We start from the raw sequence: 17,111 nt of genomic DNA on the forward strand, positions 1-17,111 counted from the left end.
GTTGTCAGTAGATCCTTTCTGGCTTTAGTGAAACAAGTTTGGGAGGCATGGAGGGAGGTGGCTTACATGGGTTCTGGAAGGCCCCGTTCACGCCACTTTACATGTCTGGCTAGTTCTTATGAATTAACCTATTTCTCATCATCTACATTTTGCCTCGGGGCGTTTTACCTTCCTTTCTTTCTGTATTCTTACTTACCTGGCTTCTGGTGTGTCCCTCTCTTTCTCCCTCACTCTCTTTGTTCCACTTTCTCTCGAACCTGGATTTCTCCTCCTATTTATTCTCTCTGCCTGCCTGTGCCCATATCCCTCTCCTGCCTAGATATTGACCATTCAGCTTTTAATTAGATCTACCAGGTGCTTTATTTAGGCAGGTAAGGAGAAACAGCAACACATCTTTACATAATTAAACAAATCCACCATAAACAAATGTAACACATTTTTACATAGTTACAATAATATTCCACAACACTCCTCATTTGGCCTCACTGAGCTGAATATCCGGACATCAAGGACCAAGTCTGAGCTACACCTTGGGAACCTGGACAGGTGGCACAGAGACTCAGTCAACTGCTCCATCTGTGTTTGGAACAGGTTTAGTCACTGAGTTGTGTTGAAAACAGGCAGGGTGTTTTCTCTCTGTAAACTACAGACATCCAAAATGACAGTTGCAAACTTTTATGCCACTTGGTGAAGCAGTATTTCTCAGATATTTAGTTAAACATCTGTATGGTGGCCCACAGGCTTTGTCCTCCAGGGAACTGGGGTCCTAAAAAGAAACATGACTTATCTTGTATTTTCTCCTCCACTGGAGGCCATCAGAGGAAGAAAGGCCTAGGAAGCACTGTAGAATGTTCTGAGAAAGGGAGAACCTGAGTGGGTTCCAGATTCTCAGCTGTCCCTGCTATAAGAGGTGGCTGACCCCACAGTACCCCAGAGTCATGGCACTGCTGACCACAGTCATTTCCTCATAGAAATATTCTTTTCTAGGCTGGGGAGACGGCTCAGTTGGTAAAGAGCTTGCCTTCATTGTAAGTACAAGCACATGAGTGTATCACCACAGCCCATGGGTTTTTTATTTTGTTTTGACGTGTGTGTGTGTGTGTGTGTGTGTGTGTGTGTGTGTGTGTTGTAAGCTGGGGCAGTTTTGTGTGCTTGTAATGTCCAGATAGGAGGTAGAGTCAGGTAGGTCCCTGGAGTTCCCCACTAGCTAGCCTGGTCTACTTAGCAAAAGTCCAGGGCAATGAGAAATCCTGTCTCAGACAACAGTACAATGACACCTAAATTTGTCCTCCACATACACATATGCACCCACAATGTGTAAACACACACACACACACACACACACACACACACACACACACACACACCAGGGAGAGAAATAGTATTTTGTGTCTTTTGGAAGGTGTTTCTCCCTTACTGGGCATCAGAACTCTGGGCCTTCACCAGGTCAACTTCACCTCCCCCAGAGCACCTCTGAGGTCTGTTCACCCAGAGGACTGCACTGAGCATGCCCAGGAGCAGGGGCACCTCCAGAAAGACCAGGAGCTGGAAGTAGATGCTGCTCAGCAGGGGCCTGCAGGAAATGAAGGAGACAGAAAGTAAGCTGTCACCAGGCATAGAGGTCTCAGGCTTCCTCGTGTCCATGTCCTACCTTCAGTGACCAGATAAGGACAAACCTGGATGCAAGCAGGATGGCCTCCCTGCAGGTGCTTGGCTGGTCAAGCTGCCTGCAGGCTAAGCTCCAGCCTGGGGAAGCTTCGCCTGATTCCCACCTCTCTTCTTGAACCACTCCCTTCTCTATTTGGCTGACTGTGTGAGTCCACAAAGATTTCAACTTTGGGTTTGACTCAAGGTCAGAGGGTCAGAGTTGATGTTGCTCTCCAAGGCTGCATAATAGGGTGCAAAGGCATGGTCACCGGTGTCTTACACTTCAAGGCCTAATCACAAGATGCTTTGCCATGGTCCATGGGTTACCAGGTGTTTGGAAGGGTCTACACTTGGTTGTACCTTGTGCTTTGATCTTGAATGGGGGAGGTCTTTTGCCTCTCCCCTTGCTAGTGTATAAAAAGCCCATTGGAAACAAACTCAAGGTTGCTGGGTATTGACCCAGAGCCCTCCTAATCCTATCCTGTGTTTCTTTTTTCTTCGTCTACTTCTATAATTTCTGTCTAGCATTTCTCAAATTCCTCACTCCCTCCTTCAAGGGACCCTGCAATAGGTCAGGTTGGAACCCCAACCCTGGTCTCCTGACAGCTGGTCTCCCAGAAGTCCTCATCTAGTCTGCATTCCAGTCAGGCTGCTGGCTTCCCTGTTCCCTGACCTTTTGACCTTGGCTTCTGCTACATTCTTCACCCAGATTGCCCTGCCCAATCTCATCACTGCCTATGTGGAAGCTGATATACATCTTAGGAGGCTTGGACAAACTACATCGAGAAATGGTTGGTGGCTACTCCTGCTCTGTCACATGAATTGATACTCATGTTGTAGGTTTTTTTTGTTCCTTTATTATACCCCATGGACCATGAGGCCCTGAACAGTATTGATCCCCTATTCCTACCTCTCTGTCATCCTCATCCCCTGCCCAGGACTCCATCTCCTTTTTTGACCATCCTTGATTTCTCTTTTGGCCCAACACAAGGCCATCCTGAGCTCATGGAAAGGATCTACAACTGCAGATACTCTGTGAGTCACAGTTTGGCATGAACATGTTCCTGGAAGAGAGAAGAGCTGCCACTTGTCAGACCATGCATCAGATGTGCTGACATGTTTCCCAGGACTGAGCTCTGTCCATGCTCTACAATCTCTTGAACTCTATACATTTCTGGATCCTCTTACGTTCTGTCTCTCCATAACTAACACTCCATCCACTGCAAAACAAATTAACAAGAACGCTTCCAAAGTACTAGGAGAGAAAGAAAATTTTAAAAGTGATCCTCAAGATAGCTTAAAAGGTGGGAGTGTTTTGAGACATGTTTGTCTACCTTAAGATTTAGTGCATAGAAAGAACACAATAGAGGTCGGAGTGGAGTAGAACTAAATAAGACTTGAGGGACAATTCTCAGGGAGGGTTAGTGAGGCGACCTCTGCCTTTGCTATAGGGAGATTTGGGGACTTGTATTTTAGCTGTGTCCTTGACATGGAGACTTGTGTTTTAGCTGTGTCCTTGACCTGGAGACTTGACCCCAACAGGCTGGGATGGAATTATGCCAAAGCAGCTATAAGGTGCTGGGAATTCCTCTGGACACCTTCAAGAGTGACGAGCATAATACTGGCACAGCACAGCCCTCAGTTTCCCATGTCCTCCTCTGCACGGTGTGGACCCATACTGGCTCCTGGCAGAGTTGCATTGGAACAAGGTTTGTTTATGAAGCTGAAGCAGGAGATGATGGGAGAAGAATCTCTTCTAACTCAGAGGAGACCGAAACATGGCCCTCTGTCCTGCCCTCTGGGGGACACATGGGGAGACAACAAAGTCCAGGCTCAGTCTCTTTTGCCACTCAGAAAAAGATGTTGCCTTCCTGTAGCTGAGGCTTAGAAGGGAAGTCTTGGTATACTAAAAGGTAAAAGGTTGGGAAGCCGACCTCAAACTTTGACATCAGAATACAGCAGCCCCAGTGTCCCTCTAAGATACTTACTGAGTTTAGCAAATAAAATTACAATATGGCCAGGCCAATTTGATATTCAGATACGTGACTTTTTCAAAATTATATATATTGCCGTGTAATGCTTGGGATGTACATGAGCTAGAAATGAAAGGTTTTCATGTATCCTAGGAGTCCTGGGCATCTTGTGTTTTATTCAGAGGAGAGGCCACAGGGACAGTCCAGAGATGGAAGAGCTGCCGGGGTCCAGCTCTGCTTACCAGGTGTGGGTGTTGGTTTGAGTCCCTCCATAGTTGCCAGTGTTCTCCATGGTTGACGCTGTGGTTGTCAGGACTGGGGCCATGGTGGTTGACGCTGTAGTTGTCAGGATGGGGCAATGATTGACACTATTTTAGTTGAAGTTTTTGTGGCTAAAGACACAAACAGCACATGGTTCACTCTTCCTGTGGACAGTCCAGCTCTGGGTATGGCCTAATCTTTCCCCACTAGTAGCTAAGGGATTTGCTTTCCAGTCACCATCCAAACCTTCAAGTTAATTCTTTTCTAAAGAAAGATGATGTGGGAACAAAGCAGCCCCCCTTTAAAACCAGCTTCCTTCCTGGCTCACTCATTACTGCCTGGTGTGCAATGTGCAGAAAAACTTCAGTTTCGCAATTTTTCTCTTTTTAAAAAAATATTTATTTATATGTCTACGAGTGTTTGCTTGCCCATATCTATGTGCACTATATGTATGGCCACCATGTGCCTGTGATGTCCATGGAGACCAGAAGAGGCCATCAGATCCCCTGGAACTGGAGTTGAAGATGGTTGTGAGCTGCTATATGGGTGCTGGGATCCAAACCCAGTCCTCTGGAAAAGCCGCCCGGGCTCTCAATCACTGCGCCCTCTCTCCTGCTCCAATTTTCTCTATTGTCTTTACTGTAGTTGTTTCACCAGACACAAATCTGATCCTTATTACTCTATCTTATGCAGAAACAGAGCTTCTGTGGCTTCATCTATTTTATGAAAAGGGTGGTGTTGGGGGTGTCAGGATGGGAGTTTAGTTCAGTGGTAAGTGCGTGGCTAGCACACCTGAGGGTCTGAGTTCAGTCCCCAGATCTGCACAAGTGAGAATGTGTGTGCAAGACTCACATGTGGGGGCGGGAAGACAAGGCCTCCCCAGCTCACCTTTATCTCAGTAGAAAACAGGGGCAGAGGAGTCAGCTGTGGTTATCTTTTCCAGTAAGACTTTTACAGTAATGAGTTCAGGGTCCCTGATTCCTCACCCCAGCCAGAAGCTTCTGGAATTTTTCTTACCTGGGTCAATATTCACATTAACTTCAAAATGGGGATGAAATCCAGTTCTCTGAATCGCACACCAGTAAATGCCAGCATCACTTATCCTCAGGTCCTCCATGGTCACTGTGACGATGAAGTCTGTCTGGTCATCCCTGATGGACACACGGTCCTTCTTCACCAACTGCTCTGATGCATCGGTTTGAATGAGGATCTCACATGTTCTCCAAACAGCTCCTTGGCACCAGTATTTCTTGTAATCCTTCCAGGATGAGGCATAACGGCACTGCACAGTCAAGAAGCCCTGCACCTGACCTCTCACCGTGTCTGGACCTGTGATTGGATCCTGAGCAGTGGAGCAGCCTGGAAAATACAAAACCACGGATAACTGATCTCCCACTCTAAGAATGGGACACAATATCCTGTGCTGAAAAGAGTTCACAACTTATCATCAATTAAGAGCAACCCCTTTCTCAAGACAGATCATCGCCATGCTATTAGTCAAAGACTCAAGAAAAAAAAATGCTGAAGGGCCCAGTTACAGGTCTCAAAAGGTAAATGGTGACACTAACCAATCATGACTTCTGTCATCCATACCTCTTCACTCCCCAGTGGACAATAAAAGTACATTTCTAAGGATCCTTTTGCAACCATCTTTGTGTTACCCTGGAGCAGAGGACATGTCAGAAGGGATTATGCACAGGACGTGATCCTGAGTTCATTTCAGTACCCATGGCCCTCAGAAGGTCCATCTGAAGACATCACATTCTGTGACCATGCAGAGGCCACTTCAGGGAATTCAGTAGTCTCTAGGGGCTGAGTGTGTGTGTGTGGATGGGGGGGGGGGGTTACTTATATAGGAAGCACAAAACAAACAAAATAAATACTGCTTAAAACCAGTAAAGGAAGCCCTTCAGGGTATTAGATTCAACAATAACAACAACAATAACACCAAAGTGTGTTCCTAAGGGCACAGGTAATAAAACAAAAATTACTAAATGTAATTATTTCTTACTAAAAGGACTCAATCAACAGAGTGGGGACACAGATTCCAGCCTGGGAGAGCATCTTTTCAAGAAGTTAATTTCCTATGCATCTGACAAGAGGTTAATTTCCAGACTACATGAGCAAGAATTCAACTCAAGAGTCCACCAGCAGTCATAATCCAGTAGAAAATGATCTACTGAAGCGCTGTAGTGAAGGTTTAGTCAGCGAGACACCTGCTGTGTTGGCCTAAGCATCAAGATGAGCGTGTGTTCCCAGCAACCATGTAAATGTCAGGAGTGCTGGTGTGTCCCTGGAGCCCAGCACTGAGGTGGACTATGGTGATATTTTATTTGTGCTGAAATGTGATTTTATTTGTATGTTAATAAATAAGTTGCCTGGGGGGTCAGAGCTAATAGCAATCCATTTAGCAGAAGTCTGGCAGTGGTAGCACACGCCCTTAATCCGATCATGTGGCAGGCAGAGACTGTGTGTTCAAGGACATAGTCAGCTTGGTGACCCATGCCTTTTATCCAAATACCAACCATAGAGACCTGGAGGTCTGTATAGACAGGCATTAACAAAGAAGTCATGTGGTTGGGTTTAGAACCAATAAGAAGGCAGAACAGAAAGTCAATAAAAAATACAGACACAGGAAAGTAGGTCTCTTTCTCAGGGGAAGGAAGGCAGTGGCTGGTAAGCTAAAGGCTATTAGCTAGTGCTCTGATCTCTTGGGCTTTTAACTCTTTATTTGGCTCTGTGTTTCGTATTAAATAACACGTTTGGAATTACATCTACAGTAGACAGTAGAGACAGAGGATCCTGCAAGCTCCTTGGCCATCCAAGCCAGCCTCAGTGTCAGTGTGGAACCCTGTCACAAAACATAAAGGTGGGAGTAGGGCAGTGGTGGTGCATGCTTTAATGCCAGCACTCTGGAGGCAGAGGCAGGCAGATCTCTGTGAGTTCAAGGCCAGCCTGGTTTACAAAAAGAGTTGCAGGCCATCTGGAACTACATAGTGAGACCATGTGCCAAAAATAAAATAAAATAAAAAGATAAAGGTGTGCATGCACACTTGCTCACACCCATACACACATGAGCAGATGAACAGTAAACAGTTCTCAAAGGATGTACAAATGGTCAATAAATAGATGGAGAAATGCTCTATTTCAATAATTGTCAGGAGGATTTATGCAAATCAGAATCACAGAGAGACATCATCATCCCCCAGTCAGAATGGATATTACCCAAAAGACAAAATATAACAACTGTAGATGTGCGTGTGGGACAGTGGAAGTCTCACACGCTGTGGGATGGAATGTAAATTAAACATTGTAGGAAACAGTATGAACGTTTGTCAGAAAAGCATAGAACTGCCACATAATTCAGCAGCTACACTCAGGGATAAAGCCTGTGTTGGTGAGCTTTTTGTCAACTTGACACCGCCTGGGGGTATGCTAAGAAAGAACATCAGCTGAGAAGATGCCTCCATCAGGCGGGCATGTAGGCAAGTCTGGGGGACATTTTCTTGATGTGGGGAGGTCTAGTCCACTGTGGGTGGTGTCATTCCTGGGTAATGAAAGAGAGCAGGCTGAATAAACCATGGGGAGCAAGCCTGTAAGCAGCACTCCTCCATGATTTCTGCCTCAGTTCCTGCCTCCAGATTCCTGCCCATCTTGAGCTCCAGCTCTGGATTCTCTCCATGATAGACTGTGATCCGGACATGTAAGTAAACAAGCCTTCTCCTCCCCCAGCTGTTCTTGGCCATGGTCTGTATCACAGTGATAGAAAGCAAGCCCAGAGTCCAGAGAATTAGTGAGTGTACTGCAGTGATCCTTCCCGTGTTTCCTGCAGCAGATTCATGACAGCCATGGCACAGGATCAGCCTCAATGTGGATGGATGGGTAATAAAGTGTGGTACATAAATGCAGTGGAATAGGATTGTAGATGGATTGAATTCCGTCATTTGCAGCCCAGGGATGGGATTGGAGGAAGTGAAATAAACCAGACACAGAAAGACACTACCACAGATTTCTATCTATATGTGGAAGCTAAAAAGTTATTCTCTGGGTCTAGCAGATGGGGAGATGAACAGGTCAGTGAAGTGTTTGCTGCAGAAGCAGCAGAACCTGAGTTTGGATCTTCAGAACACATAGAAAAATTCAGATGAGGTGGGGTGTGTCTGTAGTCTAAGAGCTGGGGAGTCAGGGAAAGAAGGATCCCTGGGGATCCATCTCTGGCCACCTAGACTGAGTCAGTGAGCTCCAGGTTCAGTAGGAGAGCCTGTCTCAACAAACAAGGTGGAGCGGGATAAAGGTATCCAATGGTAATTTCTGGCTTCCACATATATGTGTGCACACACATATGTTCCTAAGCACACACATACAAACACTAAACATTTACACATGCATACACCTCGCAGACAGATTTTTTTTCCAAAAAGCATGAAAGTTAACATCCAAGAAATAGTGAACAGAATAGCCATTATTGGCCTGGGAAGGGTGCCAGGGAAGAGGTGGACAGAGAGAGTGCTGAGAATGTAGGGGTCGTTTGGTGAGTTGACAACGTCTAGTGTTGTACAACACAGCTGAGAAATATGGTTGACGATTCAGTATTTCAAATTACTTCATAGAGATTTCCGATGCCTCTAGTACACAGAAATGACAGACTCCTGTGGTAGAACGTCAGCTACCTAGATTTGACTATCAAATCCTATATACACACATGCAGATATGACATTGTACCTATCAGTTTCTTTTTTCTTTTTGAGACAAGTCTCCCTATGTGGACGAGATGGGCCTTGAACTCACAGAGGTCCACCAACCTCTGCCTTCTGAGTACTGACATTAAATGCATACACTACGACACCCAGCCACTATAACTATGTTTAAATACTGTGTCAATTAAATTTCAGAATGCAACTCGAAATTGAGATGCATGCTAGAAATCACAACACTCAGGATGGAGTCCAGAGGATCACAAATTCAGGATCGTCCTAGACTGCATGAGATCCTATCTCAAAGTGCCAAATATAAAGTATAAACATATTTTTAAAATAATTCATTTATCCATTCACTCAACTGCTTTTGTGGAGCAACAGGGTTGAGAAACACACTCTGGAAGATTTTTGAAAATTTGTTGTTTATTTTGGCTTTTCTGAAGCACCCATAGGATCCATCAGATGCCAAAGACTTGCCTTTTATTTAGGGAATAAGCAGCTGGTGGATGAATTAGCCTTTCCTGTTTTCCCTAACCCAGGGCAGACTCTGTGTCCTGTGCCACCACTGACTCTGTGATGTCTTAAAGCCCCAGCTACTTACCTGGGATGAAGAGGAGCAGAGCAGGGAACAGCCACATGGTCCTGTCTCCTCTCCTGGCCGTGGTGGTGACTGATGCCAACACCCGGCAAGGACTTGTGGTTCAGCCTGAATTTCCTTTAGGTCTCTCTCATTCACTGCCTTGACAACTTCTCACTTTTGCATATTTCCTGAAAGAGGAAGTCAGTCTTTGAGAAGACCAAGCCATTGCTTGTGTGGTACAGGTGATAGATGCAATGCTAGATCTGAACTTGAAAGATGGGTGGGACTTCCAAGGAAAGACACAAATAGTCAGAACAGTAGAGACAGATGCAATACAGCCAATCCCTCTGATCACCCGGGACATGAGTGAGCTTCAGCGGATCATGGGAAAGGGGAGCATGTAACGAGCTTTTCTGTGTACTGCCGGCTCCTGAATAATGACACAGAAAACTTTTAAAAATTATGAAAGCTTGGCCTTAGCCTAGGCTTGTTCCCAGCTAGCTCTTTTTTTCTTTAATTTTTATGTCTTTTTATTTTATGTATGAGTGCTCTGCATATATACCTGTATGCCAGAAGAGGACATCAAATCCTATAATAGATGGTTGTGAGCCACTATGTGGTTGCTGGGAATTCAACTCAGAAACTTTGGAAGAGCAGCCAATTCTCATAACCTCTGCACCATCTCTCCACCCCCCTCAACTAGCTCTTAATACTTAAGTTAACTTGTTTATATTAATCTAAATTCTGCCACATAGCTCATTACCTCTCCTCAGTACCCTAAGTCCAACTTCCTCCATGTCTGTCTGGGGAATATCCTACTCCTCAAAATCTTTCCCTGAGTTCCTTTCTCTGCCCGGAAGTCCTGCCTATCCTCTCCTCTCTTGCTATTTGCTCTTCAGCTCTTTATTAAACCAATCAGTAAGGGAGGAGAAAGATACATCTTTATACTTTGTACAAAAAGATTATCCCAACATTTCCCCCTTTTAGAAATCCAATAAAATGCTCTTTCTCTAACATCAATAAACTATATACAATAAAAACAATTATCAGGCAAGAATTACATTCTCAATGTCCAGCCCATTTGGAATTTCCAACTGTGGAGAAAGTACTCTATCATCTATCCTACTTGATGAGTCTGTAGTTTTGTACCTAAATCACTCTTTATCATAACTTATATTACTAGGCAAAGATATCCTTTTAGAGATTAAAACAATTTTAGATAAACAACTTAAGCTTATGTTTCTCAACCTTTATAAACTTTAAATCTCTTTCTGAATTTCTTTTTTAAATTTGGTAGCAATGAAAACTATAAAACCATAACTATCTAGCCTTTAATACCATCAGAGACCTGAGAAGGATAAACTATTACCTGAGTAAACAGAAAGTACAGAGCAAGCAACTTCCAAAACTAAGAAATGACAGAGATGACTGACTGCCTGGACAGTTACTCAAGATTCCTCTGCAATGTTGGAGCATCCATCTTCAGCCTTCAGGCCCAGAGTATCTGACAGACTTTTCCTGGAGCAGAAACTTTGAAGGACTGGCCTTCCTTGTTTTTGCAAAGTTTAACAGTCAACTTCTTTTGTCTCCTATTTGTCCAATGTGTACAGCATACTGTCAGCAGTCAAGGCAAGAACAGTTTCTTGCTCAATTGTCAGCTTTGCCACATTTGAAGCAAACTTCATATGGAGGTCCTTCAGTGCCTGTCATCCGCTTCAAATTAGATTGGTGCTGAGCAGACAGTGTCACTGTCATGAAAGCTTTATGTTATTCAAACATCTTAAATGTCATATTCTATAAATCTCTGAAGTGTTTAAAGACCACCTATATATCTAAAATGTATCTCTGTTTAACTTTGAAAACGTACCTAATATGATCACAAGCTTGATTGTTATAGATGACTATTAACCTGCATTTCTTAATTATCCTTAACAGTTTATAATAGTAGCTTTCAGGGCTAGAACACTACATTACATTTTTAAATGAGTTGCATAGGTACAATACCTTAAACAGGAGCAGAAACATCTATACAATATGTTTAACAAAAATAAACTTAAATTCATATCAATGCACAAAAATCCACGCAGTGTAAAATATTGAGACTAGTAGTTGCTTTTTAGTTTCAAAGTAGATTCAAAAATCTACCCTTTTACCCTATCATTCCTATATCCCCCATTTTTTCATCCCATATGCCCCTTTCTTTCCCCAACATTAGATAAAAGAGGAAGGAGGATAGAGGAAAGAAAAAGGAAGAAATCCCTTAATTTAACTCTTTGTTTAGTTTCCTCCCTGATCATGAACAATAATAACTTGTACTCAACCCCCCTAAATGACAACAAACATCTGTAACCCACCAAATGACAAAAAACAACCTTCCATATCTCTCAGGAATGTGAGTGTCATGTTCTTAAAATTGCTTCTTGTTGTCTGTGGGTGATGGCATCTTCAGGTGACCCAGAGAAAATTGGGACAATGGTCATGTCTTGGGAGAGCTAGTTGTATCATTGGTTGTCCAGTTTCTCTGTGATGGAAAAGTGCAGGGCTTAACTGAAGTCCTGGCTAGCAGTCTGTGAGGATGGATCATCTTAACTAGCAGCTTTGAAGTTGTCCTGTATGCAGATTTCTGAGGAAACAGCAACACAGGCATTCTGTGAGTCTGGATCACCCGGGCTACTTGTCTTGTCTTCATTAATGTCTTGTCCTTTTGTTCTGAAAACATACAAACTTTTAAAAGTAACATACATATCTACATTAACACAAGTATGGAATGTGTGGTATGCACAAATCATCTAAAGATGATTCTCTGTTCTATATTTGAGCAGGTAAAAGGCATCTGTCAATTTTATAAGTCTGTTTGGACTACATACCCAAACTGTCAGGAGCACATTGTAGGCAACAAGATTTATCATGGCTCATCCAGTTTCAGAGCTGTTCCCATGTAGAGGGACCAGCATATAATGTTACCTGTCTTATAGTTTTCTTGGTTCCTTCCTCATCTGCAGCCATGATTTCAGGAGATCTCCCCTGATCAAATATGATCTTTATTAATTTTGAAGGAGTCCATAGCTTTTTTTTCCCTGTGGAAACAAAGGTATAACCTCTCCTCCAATGTAACACATTTCCTGAATTTCATTCTGAAGTTAAGACATCCTTAAAATATATATGATGATTTAATTCAGCAATTTTTTTACTATTCATTGTTTCTCCACAGTAGCTGTTTTTTGTTCATTAACATTTAAAATATTTGAAGTAAATAAAGCACTACATAATGTCTAAATGCCCTGTGTATGGCATTTCCCATTCTTACATGGCTTATTCTGTTTATATTACTTTACTCTCTCTTTGAAGACTTACTTTATTTTTTTCTAATAATAAATTAAAAAATAATTTAATTTTTTTCCCGATGGCTGTCTACACCCATTTAATTTTCCTTCTTCAGCACCTAAGAACATTTTCAAACATCTTGTACCTGTTCAGAGATTTTCTGTCTGGCCTTGGTTTTCTGCTTGCCTGCAGCATATCTCTGACAGCATGAGCTAAGCCTTAAAGGGCCCCTGTCATGACAGACTGGACAGGAAGGGGTGATTGTACTCAACAAGCACCCACAAGCCTGCTGGGGAGACTGTGGTTTTGAAACTTCTTTTCAGCTTTCTTAGGAGGGTGACTGCAATAGCAAGAAAGCATAAGGCAGCCCAGGCTAGCCCAGTGGTGAGGGGCACTGCAGAAGGCTCAGCCTGGGGCAGCACTGCTATGAACTCAGAGCAGCGAATTCTCTGGCCAGGGACACCTGTCACAACGGCCACTAGGGCCATAGGTGTTTGCAGAGACAGGGAGAGTTTGGGTTTGAGACAAGGTCTCATGTAGCTCAGTCTGCCTTGATCCTCCATCCTCTGGCACCAAACTGCTGGGATTCCAGGCATTCACCACCATGCTCAGTGTTATGAGGGGCTGAGGACTGAACCCAAGGTTTCATGAATGCCAGCAAGCACTCTACCCACTGAGCTGAATCCACAACCCCTTGTGTTGTTTGTATAAGACAGAGTTTTACTGTGTACCCCAAGTTGTCTTCAAACTCTCTCCAGTGTGAGTCTCCCCAGTGGTGGGAATCTGCAGTTGGTTTAAATCCAGAGGACAAATTGTATGTGTCCATAGATACAGGTACAGAGTAAGCCTGGGATCAAACTTTTGGGAGGAAAATTTAAGCATGCATACACACACACACACACACACACACACACACACACACACACACACACATTTAATCTTCATTGCCCACTTGCCTGGCTTTGAAATCACCAAGGAGAATACCCTGTAGGTACATCACTAGGGTGTGTACAGGGAAGTTTGAATGAGGATGTTGGCAGTTCTAAGAACTCTAGGCTGAGGTCTATATTCTGTCATACTCATAGACTGGCACTGCCCCAGTTGTCATCAGAGAGCTGTTAGCCAGTAACTGATGGAAACAGATGCAGAGACCCACAGCCAAGCATTGGTCCAAACTTGGGGAATCCTGCTGAAGAGAGGGAGGAAGGATTGTACCAGCCAGGGGGACAAGGACATCACAAGGGAATCCCAAGAAACAACTAACCTGGGCTCATAGGAGCTCAGAGTCTGGACCAACAGCCAGGGAGCCTGCATGAGATCAATCTAGGCGACTTACACATGTGTGACAGTTGTAGCTTGGTCTACTTGTGGGACTCAAAGAAGTGGGATCCGGGGCTGTGCCTAGTGCTTTGGATGTCTTTTGGGAAACTCTTCCTCATACTCGGTTGCCTTGCCCAGTCTTAGTCCAAGGAGAGGAGCTTAGTCCTACCTGAACTGGATATGCCATGCTTTGTTGGGACCCATGGGAAGCCTGCCAAACAGAGGAGGAGTGGGTGGGGTGGATAGAAGTGAGGAGGGGGAGAATAGGAGGAGTGGAGGGAGGGGGAACAGTGGTCAGGATGTAAAATAAACAAAGTTAATTTACAACTGATGCTGATTGAAGGAAACATTAAGAAGACTCTGCCATCTACTGGCCTAAGCGACCTCAGAACGGACACCCACAAGGGGAAAGAAGATTGAGCCTGATAGGTAGGTAATAGGAGTTTTAAAGAATCTGCAGCCAGGACATTAAACTGCTACAGAAAAGGGTCTAAATCTAGGATGGTCTCATTGCTTATTAGAAGGACAACAAGATCTGAAGGTGTGACACTATACATGCCCAGTCACAAGGCAGGCAGAAGAGCTGACTCCACCCTGCTGACTGGTCCCCAACTCATCCCCACATGCCCATCTGTGCACCTTAGGTCCGTCCCCATGCCTGCTGGGAGCACCATATGGCCCAGGCATACACCCACAGCTCTCAAGTCTCCATCCTCTGGTCAGAGGTCACAGACTAGCATCTGAGGTTCTGCACAGACTAACAGGCATGTTCTGGTTTGCTCATAATAATTCAAGGGAAATTTGTCTGTGTAAGTTGAACTGTGGGTGCTCTGTCCTTGGTTGAGAATCCATATTTTAGTGGCCTCATCCTTTCCTGGGCTCTAGGTAATGTCACATGTCTTCCACTCAAATGGGTCTGACTGGTTTTTGACAAAAACAAAAGCAGTGTGGAAAGATGGTGTGCTTAACACACACTGCTGAAACATTTGGATATCCACACCCCAGAAAACTAAATGCCTAGACCTGCCCCCACTTCAGAACAAGAAATCCCAATTAAATCATGATTCATGAGCTCAAAGGTTGACAAAAAGCTACAAAACTCAGGCCTTTTGGCTACTAGCCTAGCCAAAAAAGCAGTGAGCTCCACTTCAGGGAGAGACCCTGCCTCAAGGAATGAGGTGAAGAGTGATATAGCAAGGCAACTCACACCCTCCTATGACCTCTGCACGCTCATGTGAGTGTGCGAATGCGCGCGCGCGCGCACACACACACACACACACACACACACACACACAAGGTGGGGAGGAGTAAATTAATATAGTAGATAGATGCTTTAAAACTTTATAAAAGTGCAACAAATACAAGGCTGCTATTGATTTTTTATAGACAATACCAAACATAACCTTTAAAAGAAAATTTGAAGAATTGTGTGTCATCAAAGCTTTAAATGTGTAGTCTAGGGGAATGGGTAAAGTGCTTGTCATGTAATCATGAGAACCTGAGTTCAGGACACAGCACCTTCATAAAACCTGGGTACAGTGGCACACATCGGTAACTTCAGCACTGAAGGTGGTGGAAGCAGAGCCAGGGGACTTAGAAAATGGACTTTCAGCAACATTTCTTTCGTTTTTAAAGTTTTACTTTCTTTATTTTACATGTGTGAGTGTTCTGCCCGCCCATATGTATGTGTAAGTGCAGTGCCCACAGAGGCCAGAAGGAGGCATCGGATTCCCTGAGCCAAGTTCTGAGAGTGTGGCTACTAAGAGCTGAACTTAGCTCCTCTACAAGAGCAGCCACTTCTCCTAACCATTGAACCATCTCTCTAGCTCAGATGGGGTCTTCTTTTTAGGAACTGATTGGCTAGTCCAAAGGTGTGCATAGAAGAGGACCCGACCATTGTTGACAGACTTCCTGACATCCACAAGAGTGACATCAAGACTTGAGACTAAAGCTCTAGCAATGAAACAGTAGTGGACCTGTTAAGAGCTGAGAATAGACAAACCACACAAACAAGAGAAGCCAGAAAAAAAAAAAAAAAAACCCAAACATATTCAGAATCAGTGTCTTCCTCAAAGTGGCTGGCATTGCAGGGCACTGGGAAGATGTGATAAGTGTTAAATTAATTGAGAGGAAACAATCAATTATTAGTTCAGCCTTGATGGAAAAACCAGTAAAGAGCAGACACGGTGGTTCAAACCTTTAATCCCAGCACTCAGGAGGTGAAGACAGATGGGTCTCTGTGAGTTCTGGGCTAGCCTGGTCTACATAGAGAGTTCCAGGCCTTCCAGAGTTACAGAGCAAGGCCTTGTCTGAAAAATATCAGTTAAAAATTGGTTAGGCCGGGTGGTGGTGGCAGCGGCGGCGCATGCCTTTAATCCCAGCACTCGGGAGGCAGAGGCAGGTGGATCTCTGTGAGTTCGAGGCCAGCCTGGGCAACCAAGTGAGTTCCAGGAAAAGCTCAAAGCTACACAGAGAAACCCTGTATCGAAAAAACAAAACAAAACAAAAAAAAAAATTGGTCAAGGACATACTTCCTCATAAAAGGAAAAAATTGTAAATCCTTCACAAGGACTAGGAGGATGGATCAGTGGTTGAAGATGCTGTGTGAGCCTGGGGCCTAAATCTAGTTCTCAGAATCATGTGGAAGTTGAAGGAGAGACCTGATTCCACAAAGATGTTCACGGACTGCCAAATGTGTGCTGTGACATGCACATGTGTGCACACACAACACAAAAATAATAAATAGCAATAAATAAAAATGTAAGATATAAAATAAAAATGTTTACAAGAAACAGGAAAACAATTTTCAGGATATCACCTCCATTTATCTCTGTTGCTGTTACTACCCCCCTCTTACTCCTCCTCCTTTTTTTCATCCTCTCTGAGGCTTTGGTTTGTTTGTTTAAAAATTCCCTTATTTGTTTTTATGTGCATGGATGTCTGTACCTCTGTGCATGTCTTTGCACCATGACAGTGCTCACAGAGGCCAGGGAAGGGTGTTGGATCCTCTGGAGTTGTAGACAGTTGTGAGCTGCCATATGGGGGCTGGGTATCAAACCTGGGTCCTCTGGAAGTACAGCCAGTGCTCCTAACTGCTGAGACATCCCTCCAGGCCCTGCTTGCTTTTGGAGACAGAGTCCTTTGGAGCCCAAGCTGAACTGGAGCTGAGGATGACTGAACTCCAGAACTCAGGCCTCTACCTCCCAAGTGCTGGGATTACAGACATGTGCTTGGCTTGGTATTAATAATTTCTTAAATGAGAGGCAAAATGTATAATCAGTAGACTAATTTGGTTCATTTTAATTAAAA

At 44.0% G+C, this 17,111-nt stretch overlaps 1 protein-coding gene across 1 annotated transcript; it reads right to left on the reverse strand.

Annotated features, from left to right (window-relative positions):
- Positions 1–803: 803 nt before the first annotated feature.
- Positions 804–9,597, reverse strand: LOC114707074 (CMRF35-like molecule 3). The gene is made up of 4 exons (XM_028889702.2): positions 9,180–9,597; positions 4,899–5,240; positions 3,863–3,956; positions 804–1,573 (listed from the first exon to the last, which is right to left on the reverse strand). The coding sequence occupies exons 1-4, from the start codon at positions 9,214–9,216 to the stop codon at positions 1,414–1,416; spliced, it is 633 nt and encodes a 210-aa protein (XP_028745535.1). The 5' UTR covers positions 9,217–9,597; the 3' UTR covers positions 804–1,413.
- Between the last annotated feature and the right edge of the window lie 7,514 nt (positions 9,598–17,111).

The sequence above is a fragment of the Peromyscus leucopus genome, chromosome 8b (genome assembly GCF_004664715.2).
Source record: "Peromyscus leucopus breed LL Stock chromosome 8b, UCI_PerLeu_2.1, whole genome shotgun sequence".
Taxonomy (NCBI): domain Eukaryota; kingdom Metazoa; phylum Chordata; class Mammalia; order Rodentia; family Cricetidae; genus Peromyscus; species Peromyscus leucopus.